The following is a 14,964-nucleotide window of genomic DNA, read 5'->3' as shown; positions in this document are numbered from 1 at the left end:
GAGCAGAGAAAAAGAGAGGGATGGAGGGAGATAATGGGGGAAGGGTATAATTATGGAAAGAAAAAGACACACCTCTGGAATTGTTTAACTCCCGTATGTGTAGTATAGCTTTACACAATTTCTTTCATTAGCACAGTCAACACTTTCCTGATGTCTCACACGTACTGCTGACAGGAACACATTTTCTCCTTTTGCAACACCTTCTCTACCCTGCCCGCCTTCTCTACCCTCTTACAGCACCAAGATTCAAACACATTAAATGTTGTTGATGGATTAACATCCCATTTAGTCATGCAGGGGTAGGCTGCAAAAGTTTTCCCCTCTGGTGTTACAGTCTTTTCCATTGCATCCACATTTACTACAGAACATAAAAGTTTACTACATTAACAGCAGTTAGTGTTACAATTTAAAATGTCTGAAACCGAATACAAATTGAAAAGTAATCACTGCACTTTAAATAAAGTTGACAAAAAAAAAGTAAATATAATAACACAGCCAAGTGATTCATTCACAAAATTAGTCTTACCTACCTACTAGTATAAGCTAATAGTTTCTAAGAGAACTAATCATAGCAAGAATAGCACCGTCCAATACTTTCGGCCATTTACTGTACTACTCAGTGACAGTTGGGAACAATGCAAGTTGGAAATTCATGTCCCATCCGGTTATTCAATACCCATCGTCAGAGTACCCGTTGTACCCGTCTGTCTGTTTGTGTCCCTTTTAAGCCCAATTGCCCATATATGGAGATTTCGATATGTCTGTGTGATGGCCACACCAGCAGCCACTTGTTTGTAGCTACTACATACTACAAACACAAATGACTACACACAGGGTTAAATGACATACTGTTTGGTGCAAGTTTGATGGAAATGTTACTGATTGGAGTGCGCATACATTTAGCTAACCTTTGTTAGGGTCATTTTATTTGCATGTAAGCCGGCGAGGATGGTTATATCGGTCACCGCACATGCTCCTACGGGCTGGGGCGGCACCTGCCAGCAGGGTGTGTTGGGCGGGAGGAGTAGGACGGAGGCTCTACGTCTACCCGGCGGGGACTCCTCACTGGCAGGTGAGCCAGTAGGACACAAAAGTAGTGACAACACAGAAATGTGTGTTTGGAGGAATTAATTGACATAACGACTAAATGGGGGAGAACAAGGGAACCAGGAGACCTGGTACTGCCAGACCCCTAGTGGTTGAAATCTGAATGGCCGGACTTCGAATGACGTGTGTGCAGAGGAAAAGAGGGACAGGACAGGAAAAGAGGGACAGACCGACCGACCGACAAAGCCTCATGTAGGCCGACCCCTTGGGTCTGGCAACAAAAAGGGGTAAAAAGGATAGTTCATGGAATCATTCAAATAGTGACACATGAATACATTTTCATGATTAACGTGCTCAGCAAGTTTCATGGCAATGTGCCCCTTACATTTGGGCCACCAAAATCAGTAGGGGCCATCCTCCAAGGAGCATGCATACGCTCAACGTGTTGCATGGCAATTCACTGAAGTGGAAATTTCGACATAATGGTGGCACTAGAGGAAAGGCCATTGGGTCACCAAAATCAAGAGGGGAAGGTTTTGAGGTGCTCCATGCAATCATGCTCACACACACGCACGCACGCACGCACGCACGCTTTGGTCTATGAATCAAGTAGAATACTGACGAGATATTTCAATACAAGACAGTATCACACCCAGTAAATCCTGCACAGGGACATCTAAAGTCACTTTTGAGTTCTGAAAAATGTATGACAAAAAAGTTAAATCACAATTGCAATATTCTATAACATAATTGCAATTATTTTTTGGGATCAGTATCGTTCTACAAAAACAGCAGCACAGAGTAAAATGTCTGCACACAATGTTTTCAGAGAGCCAAATCAATGTGATGTCATTAAACTGCTCCACTCCCACCACCTCCACAAAAGTGATCAAAGTGCTGGGATGGTTTTGCCAAACAGCGTCCAGGTTAGCGAGGAGTCCCCTCCATTCTACAAAACTGTACACTGGGAAGTCTTGTGGTAGCACTACTGTGGGTGATGTCAAAGGCGTTGTCTCATCAGTCTTGAACTGATTACATGGAAACATTTACGCAGATTAATTCCACTACCTATTATTCCCCGTCTCTCACATACTGTACATTTTTGCCAGGAACATTGGCTTGTCATGATGCCCAACACTTACTCAGCAGATCATTCTTAAGACAATGATAAACAGGACATTATGTTGAGGCATAATAGATGGGCAAACTTTTTTTCATTAAATTCAAAACACATCGTTGTCCTATTTGACGATCCCCGGCCCTGCCAAAGGTAATATTTCCCAGACCTGAAGCATCAAAACGTCATGTATTCACATTCTTTAGCACTGGGTTGCTTCCGTCAGGACAAAAGCGAGCAGGCAAATAACGAAAGATCTGCTCTCTTTGTATCCTGTTACGCACGCTAGCACCATGCACAGCACCAGTGGAGAAGAATGAACACATGCTGGGTCAACTATTGAGTGGGTGAGAATGTGGAGAATATCCTGGCTTTAGCTGGCTTTCACAATGCCTGTTCTCGACCCCAAGGTTATGTAACCTCATGGAGGGGCACCGGTGCCTCTTTTCTGTGCACTGGGACTCTGGGAGAGGTTGAATGTGCGTGTAAAAGTAACCAGGGCAATGATATATCTCAACATGATAACATCCAAAGGGTTAAGTATGGGGGGGATGGGACATCATCAAAAGAACTGTTATCCTACAGATAGGAACTAGAGATGGATTGTATGGAATGGATGGATTGGACACATCTGCTAATGTGGCAGATCAGAGAATATCAATTAATAAGAAAGAAGCAAGAAGCTAATGCCGGAATTTGTTTCAATTCAAGCCTGGGAAAATAGTTATGTCCCAGGTGTTAAGATGATTCATGACTGAGTTCAAATCCTTGCTCTTGCATTTCTACACTCATTTTCCTGTATTTCCTCACAATAAACTGTAAGAGAAAGTAGTTTAGGATGGGATGGAAGAATATGTGATGGAAGGTTTCATGCTGTTTGGCCTAGGGGGCAATGAGTGAGAGTGTTGAGGGTCATGATTTACTCCATGACTAAGTAAAAATGGATGATGTCCAACGCCTCCCAAAACTAGCCACGGCAAATGGGTGCTATCAACAACAGCCCCCACCCCTTTACTAGCACTGCAAACGATTGAGCACAAAAGCGTTGCTGGCTTGATCAATGACATTCCCGTCCATGGAATCACCTCCAGAGGAAGCAGGGTGGGTGTGAAATAGAGGCCTCCCAGCCATGAATTCTGCCTCAACACTGCGTAGGGACACAAGAATTTACAAGTTGGTGATGTCATGTTCATAAACCAATTAAGTCGATTTCATACATGCCGAATAAAGTCGTCATGAGTGGCAAGCCCAAAGGATTGGACAGAATGGTCGCACATACAGGATGTCTGACTGATGACAGGACTCTGATACTCCGAGATTACTAAACATTTTTTCACAAGTTTGCTTGCAAGAACAGACCAAATGGAAATGATTGGTCATTTTCCATGAACGAACACTGTCAAAGACTAGGTATTTGTATTAAATGCCATACATTTCTCCTAACGGGAAAAAATGACGACGTCACATCGAACACATCTAGGTCAAAATCTAGTACATGGCTGGACCGTGTATGAAACGCTGGAGGGCTTTTAATTTCAAACGATGGGTACAGAGGATAATAGAGGATTACAAAACATCTTGCACCCTGCGTAATTTTATTTTTATTTTTCAGCTTCTCACTTTTTTATGGGCAAATGTGAGTGACATTGTCACACTATAGAGCCCTGCAAATGACAACAAAAGGTTGGTTATTAGGATAGACTACATCCCGACTGCACTGCAATTAGCTCGTTCATTGTTAGGCCAACCGGCATCCCATAGCCTGGAGGGATAATTTCACTGTGATTGGCTAGTTTGTTCTTAAGCCAGCCGGACGACCAATCGTCTAACTTTATCACTCAGTGACATTTGCATAATAGGGCTGGCCCTACTGTTGCGGTCAAAAAGGTCTTTACACAGGTCTTTTTTTGACAGATGCTAGTTATACTATGCAGATATGTTGGTTATTTGTTCACGATTGTGTTATTTACATTTGTTTTGCTTGACCACATAATGTTAAGAAAGTAATTTAGCATATTGTTTAGACAGATGTTACGTTTGTCGTTTACCTGGTATTCTAGTTTCTAAGAAGCACTACATTTTTCTCTTTGCATTTTAATAGGGGGACTATTTACCCTGGCATTTGATGACTAGGGTTCATGCTTAATTATGCTTACTCTGATTTTGCAAGTGTCAATTGCTCAGGATAAGACAAAATGTAGCTAAATGCCACATTTTAAATTGTAAATGAAGTCTGCATTCATATGGTATAGATCACGGGTTTTCAACTGGTGGTCCGTGGACCACTGGTGGTCCTTGAAGATAAGATATTATGTGGTTCCTGACCATGCATTTAGTAATGTAGGAAAGTGAAGATTTGTATTTTATTTTTTATCGTCCACTAGTTGAGAAACACTGCAGTAAATTACCTGGTCATGTATGATGACGCGTCAATGTTGTCAGTTACTGGGAAGTCGGACTTCCCAGTAACTTCCACAGAAATGGGAGTTAGAATCTCAAGGGAAACTGTACCGGATTTCCTGGTTGAGTCACCATTATTAGGAAATGTGCACATACTCAATCGCATGTGTCTCCTTGCTCATACATACGTTGCAATGAATCAGTTAACATGAGTTTAATATGGAAGGTTAAGAGAACAGAATAACGGCAACCATGGGAAATGAATAGATCAGTGGTTCTCAATCTTTTTTGAGCTCAGGACCTCTAGTATATCTCAGTTAAATAATGACTGTTAAAGGAGAGATCCGCCCATTTTAAGTGTTATCTTTGATGTGTCGCTAATCACTCACCATCATTGAAAGGGACGTTGAGTTATTTCAGAGAGTCCTGTGTCCTGCAGTCTGTCGACCCCCTCCGTGGCATAATGGGAGCCCGTGTAAGAGTGAAATTCGTCTATTATAACCGATGCGAAGTTAGTTTTTTCTCTACTACTGCTCATTGTGGAGTCTCATGATACTCAAACATGCACTGAAAGTCGCGCACGAGTTATCGTTCGTGCAGAACTAGACGACGCTGGTTGCTTACTTCTTCCACAGAACCTGGCGTCTGTGGAAGAAGTAAGCAACCAGCATCATCTCGTTGCTGGTTGACACGGGACTCTCTGGAATAACTCAACGTCCATTTCAATGATGGTGAGTGATTAGCGACACATCAGAGATAACACTTAAAATGTCCGGATCTCTCCTTTAAGGGCTTGATTTAATTCATCTCAAATTAACAAATTGAATTAAGCCCTTAACAGTAATTATTTAATTTCAAGCTTTTTCCCCCACGCCCATATCCCCCCTCCCAACACAACCGTGGTCCCCAGGTTGATTCTCAGTCAAGGTGGTGGTCCCTGGTTCATAAACAGTTGAAAACCCCTGGTATAGATAGATGATTTTATGCACAATCATGAGATACTGAAAAAGAATAACCAGCCTCATAGATTAGTTTGTTTGTTCTAGGTGAGAGGGGGAAAAACAAATCAGGGTTGGGTTGTGAATTTGTATTCTCTTAGCACAACAGGGCTTTAATAGGAGGCAAACACACCGACTTGAATATTTCCAGGACTTTAGATATGAGATGGGAAATGACATGATATGAGATGAGTAAAGTGTAGAACTCACCTCACAGAATTAGCCCTTCTCCCCTCTGCTTTGATGAAGACCTTCACGTGATCAAATGGCTCATGCACATACATCTTCAATCTGAAAAACAATGTCAAATCTCAACACTGAGACAGAATACCAATAGAATAAGAGAAGATACGTTTATGTCATCAGCTACATTATGTAAGTCGGTCAAAGAGCTTGTTGAGCTTGTAGAGAGCGTAAAATGAAACCATTTGGTTTAATTTTACGCTCTCAAGAGTTACATGTTTGTTTACACAATTGTCTACACAATTGGAGAATGTAGAAGGATTTTTATTTTGATCAACGTTTGCCTGTTATCTCTTCTATGGTACCAACATCAATACAGCATGGAATTGTGGACAAAATCTTATCCAACTACAACAAAATAAAGTTTTTGTCAGAGAGGCTAAATCTCATACAAATGGTGGTCGGTGGCTCAAATGCCCAATAAATAATGGACCTTGAGATGGAAAGGGTTGAAATCCACTCTAGTAGAGTAACAGGGAGCCTAAAATGTGCAGGCTGAATGATGAATGATGCACCAACACACACAGCTCAGAGTCAGACTTCATGGCCGTCATATCTCTCGTCTCAGACGCCTGAGGCTTCTGTGAACACAGTGAACCAATGGGCCACGCAGTGTTAACTACCCCCACTTGAGTCCAGACTAAGCAGACACTACTCTGCATCAGGCCAGGCCAGAGATGTCATGATTTATCTTTATTATCTTTGAAGTCATTTAGCAGTGTTTCCCCTAGCCAGAAGCTGAAGGTGTGGGGGAGGGTGCATGGCGTGCGCGCACGCCGAAAATATTTGGGTTCTCAAAATGCATATTTGTGCTCAAACACGAAGACTTATATAGTAAATGTGCAAAGTAATGAGCAGGAAAATATCTGTATAGTTTACATATGAATTGTGTGAATTGTGAATTAAATTTAGCAAGTCACTTCTGTTGAAAGGGCACAATACTCATAATGTAAATTTTAGCAAGAACGTTTTTGCAAAGAGAAGAAAGACACTAACTAAAACGTTTTCCATTTAGAAATGCGTTCGTTGGGTTTGGACTCAATCCAATACCTTGCTGGTTTAAGGGCATAAGCCCACAAGACACGCAAGGCAACTAGGAGGAATAAAATAACATTTTCCCTGGGCATACCTCCTCTGAAAACTTAAATGCGTTTTAACATATCAATTTATGCAATTTATAAGAAAAATAGTAAACTGATAGTTTTAGCTTGGCCTGAACAGAGGCAAGGAGCCCTTAAGAAATTCCCGGTGGACATTAAACCATTCTGAAAGTTGTATTTGTGCCTGGATCCATTCCCTGTCATAGAGGGCTCATTTACTTGCAGACTGATTTAAAGCTAGTCTGCAGTAGCAGCATAATCATTACACTCATTGCTGCCAAACTCAATTATAGGGCCTGTGGCCTAGCGTGCAGGGGACTGTGGACCTGCTGTAGGACCAGCTACATCACAACCAAAGTACTGCAGCCATGGCTACAAGTATGTTTTGACAGAGCAGTATGGTGAGGCTGGTTCATAAATCTGACATGCAAAGAGCCAAAATGTTTCTACCCTTGTGGCATCTGTTACACATTCACAGCAGCGGTGCTGATATCAAGGTCTTAAACACAGTGTCAAGACAGTGTGCGGATCCCCTTTGGAATGCATCGTTTCTAGCACAGCGTAATGCCATCACAGACGCAATGGCATTGCGGAAAGTAATTGCGTCCAAATGGTGTCGGTGTGTGGTGCATTTAATAATGAATCACAGTATCTGGATTTCTGCAGCAATAATTCTGGGCAATTCCATCAGATTTGTTTCCACCACTCCCTTTTCTCATTTGTTCAGAACATAGAATCCAATGATTTAACAGGGCCTGTGGAGTGGCTTGTCGTTCCCAACAGTAAAACTGCTCCTTTGAGCTTTTCAGGGGAAAACAATGGACTAAACAGCAATCAAATCTTTCTGTTCTTATACTTAAAAGGTTTCTAAACCACACATTAAACTGGTGTTGATTTCTGGGTCTATTATCACATTGTTAAGTGGTTTTATGTTTTAGTTCAATTCACGAGTTTAGCGACAGACTCAAAGCTATTTCCAACATCGAATGGAACGCTTAAGCTGAATTTTCCAAATGTAGCCCAGAATTTAACAGCAACCACAGTCAATAGCTATGGCTTTAACACAACACAACTAAACTCTGTAGTACTGAGTAGCCAACAATAAAGGAGAGAAACAATCACAGCAAGTGTATTTCCATCCCTTATCTAGGCAAACCTCCTGTTGAGTGCGTGTAGGGCCATTAAAAAAGTATCAAGCAGAGGACAAATGTGAGCACTGACCTTTACACATTGCTCATTAGCTAACTCCGCTCTGTGTTTGACCTCTAAAAAATGTGTGGTGTCATCAGGATGGGGTCAGGCCAGAGGTTTGGGACCAACCACAGATGGTGACAGTGATTTTACGTTTTATAAATGTCACTCTTTAGTGTGTGTGTGTGTGTGTGTGTGTGTGTGTGTGTGTGTGTGTGTGTGTGTGTGTGTGTGTGTGTGTGTGTGTGTGTGTGTGTGTGTGTGTGTGTGTGTGATGTAATTCTTGATAAGCTTTGATCATCTAAGGACGACACTGGGGTAGCTCTATCAATTAGAAAAGGTACTCAAACCTAAGTGGAAAGTATACAGTAAAATGACTATCACAGGTTCAACATTTTATTGGCCCCAATATTATTAGAAGATAGAAAAGTATGAGTTTGAGGATGACCCGCCCACTTTTCCTAAGCATAATGCTGTACTGTTGGATGTTTGTCCATCAGCAACACATCAGGATATGGAGGTGTTCTCCACAACATGTAGATCACCATTTCTCAGGCCAACGTTGGGTCCAAATAGACCCTTATGGGTGTTTAACTCTGAGAGTATACAGATGGAACCAAATGGACTCTTCTTTATAAAAGATTTTTCTGCCTTTATTGATTGGAACAGTAGACTGACAGGGGGTCCTTGAAATTCAAAAGGTTGAGAAACAAAGATGAAGATCAATGCAACTGACAAAAGAGTAAAAAATGACAAAATATTTACTTTTGGCGTCTGACAGGATCAGACTCTGTAGGGTGAATGTAGCGAGTTAGGATCTGCTCCGGTGTTTGGTCATCTAGTACCCTATTTGAAAGACAAAGGGTTAGAGGACAGCAATTGAGTTATTGTCAAAAACGACATCAAACATGATGTTAGATTGTGCTCCAGTGCTGCTTCTATAATCCCTGGCTAACAATATACGTGTGGGTTTCATGATCCTGTCCCATTATCGAGGATAAGTGGCTGATTGGACGCCACCGAGGTGTAATTACATCCATTTTGCAGGGTCTGTGAGTTCTCCAGAACAATGAAATGACTCAACTTCGGAGCTCCAAAGAGTCTTCAGTTCAAGTTGGCTTTCACCAGTAACCAAAACGCTGACACCACACACATGCACAGCCACACACGCACACACACAAAAAAATCAGGCTTAAGTGTACACATGAAGAAATTGTGCAACTCACCTTCTCTCACTGAACTCTGTGTTGCTCTGTGGGAAGATGAGCTTTAGGTGCCAAAGGACCTGATTTAGTTTCCTAAAAGACAGAAAGGAGAAGACACTGACTGAATACACAACTAAAGTTTGGTGAATGCCAAAAATGGGACAAAAGGAACAAACAAACAGTCTGCTTAGAAAATGTTTTTGAAACCAGTGTCTTCCAGTGTTCTCCCAGCCTTCCTACTGCAGATAAAAACAAATACCCTTGTTGGAAAGGAACAAGGCTTCGTGTCCAAGACCCTACATTAGGCTGCTTATGAGATGAGTCCATCTCTCTATTTCTCTCTCTCTCTGTGGAGTGAGTAAATCGGAGTTGCCCTGGAGACAACAAAATGAACATTTAGTGCTAGGAGGACAGCAGCTGGTGCGTATAACATAATGATGAGTTATTCTCGGGTGCTTCTGGGGCATTAAGTATTAAAACACTTGGATGGACTGTCGGTTGCTGGGTGGGCTCTACAACAAAACATGCAGCCCCTCAATGGTAACTGTGCGAGGCTAGGATAACAATAGTGCAGAAATTGCCACTTTTTCCTTAACCACATGAATAGTAAAATATTTGCACATCTACAAGCTCACAACGCCTCGCAACACAACTCGTTGTGAGCTTGTAGATCGGCTATTTTCGCTGGTCATAATATAGACCCCTGGAATTAACTGAAGTATATAGGGTTTAAGTTGTTGATCCCCCCTCCCTTGACATGGAAACTGTTGGTGGTGATCAATACTGCAGGCACTCAATATCAGTAGGACAGCTGCAGCCTGGTTAGTCATACCGATCAATTTGAGAGAACGGAAATGTATGATCTCTGTTGAAATCTACTGCATGGGCCACACATACGTAAATCTATTGGTACAAACACTGATGACACCATTCAAATGCTGCATATGTTCTTTATAGCATTGGTGTCTCACACACTGTGGGCTGAAACACACTGTAAACACTAAGGCCATCTCTCATTATGACATGACCAAATTTACTGCTATATATTGGGTGGAGTGGAATAAAGATGAAACATGCCCTCATAAAGTCCCCATAATCTCTTTGCCAAGGCATATATTATAGACCTGGTTATTAGGGCGTACTACTCATAGAATTAATGAATGTTATAGCCATATTTTGGGATTTTATTTTAAAATTGTAAAATAATCTTTTGCATCTCACCATACAGTAGCACAACATACTGTTATAATAGTTTAGTTCCATAATTAATTAAATTACAGTTGAAGTAATGGTGTACATCAATTTGTTTGCAATGCAAATATATATATATGTTACAGGGAAAAAGGAGCGCTCGTTTTCAAGGTTCTCAAGATACGTGAACTACAGACGGACGGACACTTAATGCATTTATAGTAGGATAATCAAGAAACATGTTTTAGATCAATGAATCAATGCAAAAAACATCTAATTGGTGCGTGCCGTCCTATTATGCCCACAGGGTCAATGCAAATCCCTTCCTAACGATTAGTCTAAAATTTTGACTAATCGTTGCAAAGGAAAACCATTTCATTGCTAAACTAGAAAAATTTGCTCCTTTGTGCACAGGTCTCCACCAGGCCAGGTAGGCAGGGGTTGACACTAAGGTCTCAGAGGCACTTGCCCGTCGGGCAAGTGCAGGTCATGTTCTACTTGCCCACAGGTCTTGCCCACTTGCCCGAAAAGTAAATCGTCCTTTATAAAATGATGGTAAAATTAGAATTACCGTTCAATTCAACACATTTTATACTTTCTACTTGTGAATTATGGGGCTGCACGATAAAAAGTTTCATACCCCAATATTGATGCCAAATATCTAAATAGCTATGAATATGACTATGGGTTAACACTTGTTATTTTATGTTTTTGTAGCAACAGTGAAAACGGCACATTATAGGCCAACAGTGCTCTGTTTGTCGTTGTCGGGCAAAAACCTTGTAGTTCCATATTTCAATGGTTTTGTAATATGGAAAAATATGTTTGTTCATAAATGCCCTACTAAATCATTCAAGAGTGTAGCACTATAAGAGTAAAATAGCAGATCTACAAGCTCCCAACGTGTCGAGATACAATGCATTGTGAACTTGTAGATCAGCTATTTTCACTATTTTAATTTTTGTTCTTTTTTTAAGGACATACAAGGTTTCCACCCGACACGTTATATAGCCTATATATGGTTCTGTATCAGTATATCAGTCAGTTTTAGCAGATTTCATTCCAATTGTCTGCCTATGAATTTCAACCTGGCCTGGCAGGGATCTGCGCACCAAGCACAGCAGCACAGCGGGTGCACACAATTAACATAACGAGGGAGCTTGCAACTAGTTTTGCGCACCAAAAACTGCTCAAACAATGTCAAACTGTCATGATTCTAGCTGCTGAAACCTTCCTCTTTGGATTGTTGTTTAAAAAAGGAACAGAACATGGCTGTTTTTAAAGGATTATATTTATTTCTTGTCCGTCAGAGCCGTGAGGTAACGTCGGGTTGTTTAGCCTACCGTTTGATCTGCACAGATGCGCTGGCATTGACAATCCATGAGATGGCTGCTAAGCAGTTCACTTGTGTTATACCTCTACTGGTTAGTTCTAGTAAAATGGCAGTTCCAACATTCTAAAAGACAAGTGTTGGGGAAATTAATGATGATAAAAAAACATCGGGCCACATCAGTGAAATAATGGCCGATGTATCGGTTGGGCTCTAGAGCCAGTGCATGTAAAGTGTATGTGTGTGTGTGTGTGTGTGTGTGTGTGTGTGTGTGTGTGTGTGTGTGTGTGTGTTACACAAAGTGTGTAACACATCCAAAGTGTGGATGGGGGGGGGCAGAGTGCTCTGGCCACGTTCATGTGTTTAGACAGAACTAAAGATGGTTGCGTCTCCACTGCCACTCAAACGTGCACTTGCCCGTTAGGGCAGGCTGAAAGCTAACTCCACCTGCCCGCAAGTTTTATTTACCTGCCCCGGGCAGTCGGGCAGGCGTTAGTGTCAACCCCTGGGTAGGTTATTGACCTATGGTTCAAGAGTTATAGGCAAAACCTGAATCTGCCGGTTATAGCGCCACCATGAGGCCAATTGGAGGGGTGGAATTTCTTCCTTGGCCTAGTGGGAATGTGTGTGCAAAATTTCACGGCAATCGGACGGTGCGTGCATGATTTGAGGCATTTTGTTCAAAACGGGCCATTCCTGCCAACTTTGAAAGCCAATCTTAGCCAATCAGGATGGAATATGAAAAATCTGAGAGATATGTCTTAATCACATGCCCATAGAGATAATGTGTACCAATGTGCGGGATGTTTGGACAAAATCTGTAGGAGTAATATCAAAAATCGTCCTCCTGGGTGGCGCTGTAACAGGCCTATGTGAGAAATGTGGGGCAGAGGTTTTAACTTGACAAAGGATAATGGAGTCTGCACACTAGTGATGCTGAACAAGCTCTGCTGTATTTTGTTGCGTCATCAACGTTTCGATCAATTCAGACCTTCATCAGTACATATATACAGTATGATGACTGATGAAGATCTGAATTGATCGAAACGTTGACGACGCAATAAAATACAGGGGAGCTTTTTCAGGATCACTAGTGTGCAGACATTATCTTTTGTGATACTTTTGCTTGTCTTGCACCTGGGCCATGGATGTGCATGCACTAGCTTCCTCAGAGGTTTTTACTTGACCTCCAAGGAATATTTGTGCAGTTTCATGCCGATCGGTCCAACGGTACAGGAGATTAGCTGCTCACAGACGGACACACACGCGGACGGACTGACACACGGATGGACCGGGGCAAAAACATAGTCTCGGCCACGCCTTCGGCCTGGCAGATACAATCAATTAGTCTGATTAACCACTTAAGTCCAAGTACAATGGTGTCACGCAAAAATAGCTCAAATCACAACGTGAACTTAATGGGGAACGTTTTATTATTTTATTAAAATGTTTTTTTTTTAATCGATCAAATCGATTAGATCGATAGAATGTTGCACCCCTAGTAAGAATCACTTGCACCCCTAGTAAGAATCACCTATGGCTGCCGACATGGCCGCTTCAACTCATCCTTTATGTTCAAAGGGGATGACCTCTTTCTGACCACCCAGGCCAATGGAAAAACAGTTGTCGAATGAATTGAAATACACACACACACACACACACTCTCTGAAAAGGTTGATCAACTCTCACCCTGAGCTGCTCTAACCCGCCCCATATACCTTCCCTTTGAAAGCATGCCTTGTTCTGGGGCTGCTGCTGCTGCATGGATCCAGATGGCAGCGTTACACAACGAGGAGACATGTTTTTTCAAGAAAACAGAAGGAGGGGCCATGAAAAAAAGTATGGGGGAGGAGTTCAACAGGGGAGAAATATTCACAGAATTGGCAGAACATCCAATGAAAGGTGGTTTTAAGTTTCCAGTTGGTTGTAGGGAGGGGTAGTAGGGGTGTTATGTGGTAGGCAGCAAATGTTGGGAGTAAATGTGGAGAGGTGAGACGGGATTCCCTATGCAGGTGTAGGCCACCTCCCCCCACTCCCACAATAAGAGAAATTTATATGGGTATGGTATGCTTGATCTTGGCAGATATTAAGGTGTGAGTGCGCCCGCTCAAGCATTTCTGTAGATATGTGTGAAAGTGGAGAGGGAGGGTAGTCAAAGGAGGGTGGAACGCCAGGTGTGAGGGCATTGTTCAGCCTTTACAGCAAGTGGAAACTATGTCTTCCAATGGAAAAAGGGCTTGGCCAACAGACGCGTGGAAGCACTTCAGGCAAGGTCAGGGTGCATACCTGGGAAACGTGCCATTTACCGTCAGGAATAAAAAAAGGAGAGACTTGTATCAATGATCACAACATCGAACCACTGATGGAAGAGGACGAAACCAGATTTCTAGATTTGTGTGGAAAAGGAGTTTTTTTTTCCCCCCATCAAAACGATGGCTCCATGACTCTTGAGCAAGACAGTTAACCCTTGATTAATCCAGTGAAGCAGGACAGAAGCCAAAAGTTAAAAATAAATAAAAAAATAAGCTCAGTAGCTCTTATGTGTAATTTTGTGTATGAGGTAAATAAGCCTTCAGTTTAAGCCATTTAAAAACAAGAATGTGCACTTAGCCTGGTTAAATAGAGACAGCTAGTTCCAGCCTGGTTAAATCTCATGTCAGTTATGATTCCTGTTTTCATAAGCCCCTCTTGGACAGCAGGCACTTTACCCAAAACACAGGTCACTTTTTCAAGAACTAAGGAACTCTACCTTCTTTTTGACAGCAGTAACCTATTACCAACATTGGTTCTTGGCCCACAGTACCCTCCAAAAGGTCCCAGCTCCCGATGGTTCAGGGAATATCGGGGTGGCGCCAGCAGGCAAAATAAAACCACACACAAAAAATAAATAAACTGATTGGTCAAGCACCCAGTCTCGCGTCACAAGAGTGTTAAAGTTTCTACACACCAAGCCTTTGTCTTGCAATAGTCTAATTAGCTTTGAAGTACAACAGCTCATTACACTAAGGACAGTAAGGATCCGAGTGTATTCTTATTTTTTTGTTATGCATAATGCAAGCTTTGTTGAGGGTGTATACTGCAATATATTTTGTTATAATATTGGTGGTACTTATTTTTTTGTATTATGTCTTTACCATGCATA

The 14,964-nt window shown here is 41.9% G+C and overlaps 1 protein-coding gene across 2 annotated transcripts in view; it reads right to left on the bottom strand.

The window, feature by feature from the left end:
* znhit6 (zinc finger HIT-type containing 6) overlaps positions 1-14,964 on the bottom strand; it is a 50,837-nt gene that overhangs the window by 10,932 nt on the left and 24,941 nt on the right. For both annotated transcript variants that reach the window (XM_080430729.1, XM_080430730.1), the window contains 3 exons: positions 9,323-9,394; positions 8,862-8,942; positions 5,773-5,853 (listed from right to left, as the gene is read on the bottom strand). In XM_080430729.1, the coding sequence (XP_080286855.1) occupies positions 5,773-5,853; positions 8,862-8,942; positions 9,323-9,394 (234 nt within the window). The remainder of the gene's footprint in view (positions 1-5,772; positions 5,854-8,861; positions 8,943-9,322; positions 9,395-14,964) is intronic.

The sequence above is a fragment of the Gymnoscopelus braueri genome (genome assembly GCF_963280865.1).
Source record: "Gymnoscopelus braueri genome assembly, chromosome: 6".
Taxonomy (NCBI): Eukaryota; Metazoa; Chordata; class Actinopteri; order Myctophiformes; family Myctophidae; genus Gymnoscopelus; species Gymnoscopelus braueri.
This window is presented reverse-complemented; position numbering and strand designations above follow the sequence as displayed.